Source organism: Lissotriton helveticus, chromosome 5_1, assembly GCF_964261635.1.
Source record: "Lissotriton helveticus chromosome 5_1, aLisHel1.1, whole genome shotgun sequence".
NCBI classification, from domain to species: Eukaryota; Metazoa; Chordata; class Amphibia; order Caudata; family Salamandridae; genus Lissotriton; species Lissotriton helveticus.
In genome coordinates, this window is record NC_136065.1 from 1,994,172,320 (window position 1) to 1,994,178,319 (window position 6,000).

Genomic DNA, 6,000 nt, shown 5'->3' on the forward strand with positions numbered 1-6,000 from the left:
TGGGGGAGCAACCGTTCTGAGGAAGGTCCAGGCGGTCACAGTTTGGCTGGGGGAGTGGAAGGCTCAGTAATCGTGGGTGGGAGGGGCAGCAGGTAGGCGGTAGCGGGGAGGAGGGGCGGGCCAGGGGATATCCACAACAAAATGGAGGGTCAAAGGTGAAAGCGAGGCAGGGGCAGCAAATCCTCAAAAGCGCCGAGTGAGCAGTCGAATTAAATAAATAAATAAATGCACAACAGCCACAGCGATGCAGACAATAGAAATAATGATCACAGCAGCCAGAGCAAGGTCGCGCTAGTATGTCAGTCAGATAGTGCGGCGCTACGCGTGTAAAGCGCTAGAATGCTATGAGGAACGCAAAGCAATGCTATGGTATTCACAGTGATAACGATACCAATGATGCGTTTAGATCACAGAGCGACGTAGCTGCAGGTGAGCAGGAGCGTGGGGGAGCAACCGTTCTGAGGAAGGTCCAGGCGGTCACAGTGAACATGGATAAACAACTTGAGCAATCTGGGGCCCTGCCTGTGCGCACAGAGCAAAACATAGTCAGGATTCAAGATGACATGAGGATGTGCACTCTGACTCACTCACACATCACACAGAAAACACCTCAACTGACCATAGCCACTAGAAACTAGATAGGCACGCACAAACAGCCACGCATCACAATGGCACTAGTCAGAAACAAATCACCTCACCCGATAGTTCACTCAACCACCTTGCCAACTCAAGCAGGAGGAGCCTGTTGACAGCCAGGCATGGACTCGCGATCAGGACTCAAATCAAGATTCTTCTTGTGACGGCACATCTACCCTACAGGTGAGCTCCTAAGCTGCTTGCCAAGACCCTCTGCCTTTAATACCTTTTACTCAATCTCAGGCAAAGGTTCTAGAATCCTCGCCCTCTTTCTTCTGTTACATAAAACTGAGCTGACCCTACTGGTCTGTGTCAAGGTCAAGACAGAAGCTAGCCAGGCCCCTGTATTTTGACTCTGAGACAGAGTTGTACATTTCACAAATTTCTCTGGCAACAACAATCTATGCTCTGAAAGGCACCAAGCACACTTCCCACACATTATCCAACCAAAGCTTACGAAAGCCTCCATCCAGCAGAAAAGAACACAACCTTGTACATGGATAAACAACTTGAGCAATCTGGGGCCCTGCCTGTGCGCGCAGAGCAAAACAGAGTCAGGATTCAAATGACATGAGGCCATGTTAAAGCCAATACTAAGAACTTCATAATACGTCCCAGTGTACAATACAGTGCACATTTGTGCACCACTGCCTATAGCATCGCATACTTCATCTCTCAATGTACAACACAATGCACATTTGTACACCGCTGCTCATAACACTGCACTTCAAGACCAAAAGGTACATTCCACACCTCTCTCTCTCTCTCTCTCTCTCTCTCTCTCTCTCTCTCTCTCTCTCTCTCTCTCTCTCTCTCTCTCTCTCTCTCTCTCTCTCTCTCTCTCTCTCTCTCTCTCTCTCTCTCTCTCTCTCTTGCTTTCAAATGCACATCCCACACGTTCTGTTCTTGGCAAGCTGTTCTACTCTGTGACAGCTCCTTCTTTAAGACTGCAAGATTACATGAAAGAAATCTTCAAAAGAAACAAGGCATAGCAGGACGTACATTCATGGTCATGGAAGGGTAAAATGAAACACCAAAGTCAAAAAAAATGATGGTAGTCAAAGGCCATCACGCAGTGTCAAACCAGAAGCGTGCCTCTAGCACTACACAGCCACAGTTGGCCAATCCTAGGATGCCATATCATCCCTGCAACCCTGTCCTACACAACATTCTGGGGCAATTCAAAATTGAGCCGTCAAGTTTTCTCTGTTAAGATCTCCTCTGAGAGCAGTGGTTCCATCCATAGCTGACATCACTGCCAGATCCCTTCCTACCAACATTTCAAAGGGGAGCCCCTCCTGCGTCAGCTCTAGATGTTTGGGCTTTTTCCTTTGTTCAGTGGGCATTAGCTGACCAAGACAAGGTGCAATGTGACAGCTGCCCCTTCCCTCTCCTAGGAGATGGATCAGTCACAGTTAGTTGTTCCCTTTGTCTGGGGAGGCCTTTGTTTTGTCTGTCAGTGAGCAGAATAATTAACTTGGCCCACCAAGTGGGACAAGGCCTAGTATCCGATTAGAAGCTGAGCAAAATAAATACAATAATTCTTGAAGTCCCATCAGATGTATATTTGCGTTATTGGAACCTTCAAAATCAAAATGTGTGTGCATGTTTTTCTCCAGTTTCACACATTGCTGGACTGTTGTTTTGATGATATATTCACAGTGGATTACTGAATTCTCTACGTACCAATAAATCTCAAATATTGGATGTTCTACAAACCCTACTTTGTGGACTCTTACATGTCGGACTTCTCTTTCGAGTGCTGTGTTATATATATTATCTCACATTGTTGGACTGTGTAGAGTGAACATGCACTCTAAGGTAGATTTCACCTGTTTGTATAATACAGTGAAATCATTAAAGGTTTTGAAGTAAGCCCTACTTGACCTATGTATTCATGCCTACTAATATTATAAGGCCTATGCCAGGTCGTCGGCACCTATTCTTGCAGAGTTCATTCTGTGCAAGCCTACCTGTGAGCAAATACCGGGCTCCACATGTTGGTAGTCTCACACGCACAGCCCACATACTCATGTGCACACTGGTTCATTTGTAGCCAGCATATGTCCCATCACCCAGCTGTGCTGGGTCAACCTTAACTTAACCCCTTCCGCGCTCATGACGAGCTCAGCTCGTCATGAGTTACGACGCTCGTACGCTCATGACGAGCTGAGCTCGTCATGTAATGCGGTTTTTAAAAAAACGCAGCGCACAGCGGGAAAACCGCTAGCGCGCATGCGGTTAAAAGGCTGATACTGGCGGTCAACAGGCTGAGTCCAATTATCATGAAATTACTGAGTGAGACCCAGGTAGTGAGACTCGCCCACAGTGAAGGTCCAAAAACCGGGTAATCAAAAAAGCAATACATCCTGATTAAATGGGCGCAACCCATTTGCAGTTCTTCCACTCTCTGTTTTGGGCTTCGAATCCCACTTTAAAACAATGTTCACGACGCAACATCCAAATATTGTCCAGAACACACCATTTTTGGTAATGGAAAAATATTTCCAGAAAGTATAGAGTGCCCCACACATCCCACCGCACTACTAGATGGTAACCATTCTAGAATAGCTATTATGACAATCCAGAGAGGTGTTTGCAGTGAGAGATAGCACTGCCAGATCATCTGAAGTATTACCAGGTTACTCAATTAGTATTTGGTAATGATTGGATGAATGGTGCCCCATAGGAGTTATTGACAATGGCACAAGAGGCTACTTAGGGGCTTTAGATGGCACCCTCCAAGTAGCCTCATCTTCGCGCTTTAGTGAATAATATTTTGAGACTGGCAAATTGTGAGATGGAATGGGATGGGAGGGTGCACTTACCTTGGAGACCTCTTTGTGATTTTCTGTATGTTTGAGTGAATTGTGAGTGTCTGTGGATCAGACAGCCACAAAACATTTAGTGAGCTGAAAGAAGAATATGAACTATCAGAATCCCAACAAGATAGATACCATCAGAAGAAACATGTACTGCAAAACACTCTCTACATGCATGAGAAATTCCCATTTGAATACAGGGTGCCCTTTGCTCCTCTGCACAATCGTGTGATGTCCCAACTGTACAAATCCTTATTGAACAACTTGCAAGCATTGACACATTTTACCCAAATTTGGGTGCACAAAGAACCAGGAATATTAGAGGAGAAGGACCAGAATGAAGCTTGATATACCAACGGGAGGTGGCCATTATGACAGGCTTTAGAATGGTTCATCTCAAAATACTACATTGAACTTACCACACCAGACTACAGCTGATGAAATTCGGCGTATCTTTGAGACGGGATGTCATTGAGTAGGCACATTCTTGGATATCTTGTGGCAATGCCTCAAAATACAAGCATTCTGGGAAGGAGTCTAAGTACCAAATACAAAATGTTAATGGAATGAATTTGATAAGCCAGTGGAGATGGCACAGTTGGGAATGTGTCAAGATTGTACAATGTCCATGGACTCCTCCCCATCTTCAGTGACCTAGCAATTATGGTGGCCAGAAGAGATATTGTAAGAAATTGTGGAGGAAAGCAGACACCCATCATGAAGCCCTGGGCCAAAAATCTAGAGTGCTGCATGAATTCAGAAAACTGGATGTAATTGACATGGAAGTGTTGCAGGAATTGGGAGAAAATTTGAAGATTATGGTTAGAGATTAGAGGACTAAAATAATAACGGGAAAATACCCAAAAGTGAACCTAAGGCTTGAACAGTAGTCTTTACAACAGTTGATAGGGTGGAGGGGGCAAATGTGATCCTTATAATATATGGCTGGTTATAAGGAAATGCACTGAATATTAATACGAAAAGGGGTGACAGAAATCTATATATACCCAAAACACTCAAATGTTTTTTTTAAAACCTTAAAATTACTAACGTATTATTAGTTATTTATACAGTTTACAGTGAGGACCAGTTTACGTTTGTTATTTGAATTTAGTATTCTGTTACAGTTATTTTATGAAATACTGCCCGCCCCGATGTTATGGCCTAGAACCAGAGGTCTTGAGCACCCAGAACTAGGTGTCCCAGCACCACATTAAGCCTGCTAGTAGTCGTTTTCTCCAGAAATGGTTGTGAATGCTCTGTGGTTGGGTGAAGTTTAATTACTGTTGTCATTGGCTCTTAACTGATCTTTGACACCTTCTCTCTGTTTTGCAGCCGAGGTGACTCTGGATCCTGACACTGTGAATCGATGGCTCATACTGTCTGAGGATGGAAAAAGAGTGAGACCTAGAGACCGAGCTCAGGAGTTTCCAGAAATGCCCCAGAGATTTAAATGGCTTGTTGCTGTCCTAGGGATAGAGAGGCTGTGCGCAGGGAAGCATTACTGGGAGGTAGAGGTGGATGGCAAGATAGCCTGGAGCCTAGGGATATGTAATGAGTATGTTACCAGAGATACAGTGCCAACACTATCACCTGAAGAAGGATTCTGGACAGTGTGGTTCAAACATGGTAAATATGAAGCTCGCACCTCCCCTCCCACCCTCCTGACCCCCCGTGTGGCTCCCAGGGCTGTGGGTCTCTTCCTGGACTATGAAATGGGCAGGTTTTCGGTGTACAATGTGGATGATAGATCCCTGCTCTTCACCTTCTCAGGGGCCTCTTTCCCCAATACCCTGCTGCCCTTCTTCAGTCCAGGACTCCACGATCGAGGGAAAAATACCGGAGCGCTACAGATACTGCCTGTGAATGGATGGGACTGAAAGCAACAGGGGCTGTCCGAAACACCAGGCAGAAGGACTGTGTATAATGTTACTAAAGTTCTAAGTATAGTGTAATACCTTTATAAAGGGAACAGCTCATCCTTATTACAGGCACATTCCGAAGTCAAAACATGCCTGTGAAAAGGAAAAAATTCAGAAGTCGCGTGTACTAACTTCGAATCTGCAACTCATCGCATGCATGCACTGCACCATCTTACTTCTTCCGGCTGTTGTGAAGAAAAGATCAAGCCATAAAAGCAGGCCTTGTTTGCAGCTTGAAAAAATAGGGTCTATTTGTTCACTCAAATAAGTAGAGTCACAGAGAATGTACATTTCCTGGCTATTAGGCATGAAAGCTTCAATTCCGTTGAGGACAATGAGGCGAGGATTATGCATTTCTTTCTTTCCTTTATTACAAAGCAGTCACTTTCAAAGAACATCATCAGGAAAAACAAAACATTGACCTACATCCCCCATCAACAACTAGGGAATAAGTATCCATAGTACAAGTCCTCCAATCAGAGAACGGCACCTTGTTGCGTGTGTGTGTGTGTGTGTGTGTATGTGTGTGTATATATATATATATATATATATATATATATATATATATTCACGCTCCAAGGTTGTCCACCATGTGAGTAGCACGCGAGCAGCAGCTTTAT

At 44.6% G+C, this 6,000-nt stretch overlaps 1 protein-coding gene across 1 annotated transcript in view; it reads left to right on the forward strand.

The window, feature by feature from the left end:
- LOC144753937 (E3 ubiquitin-protein ligase TRIM39-like) overlaps positions 1 to 5,662 on the forward strand; it is a 251,227-nt gene extending 245,565 nt beyond the window's left edge. The window contains exon 7 of the mRNA XM_078641466.1: positions 4,794 to 5,662. Coding sequence (XP_078497592.1) covers positions 4,794 to 5,338 — 545 coding nt within the window. The 3' untranslated portion in view covers positions 5,339 to 5,662. The remainder of the gene's footprint in view (positions 1 to 4,793) is intronic.
- Positions 5,663 to 6,000: the final 338 nt, after the last annotated feature.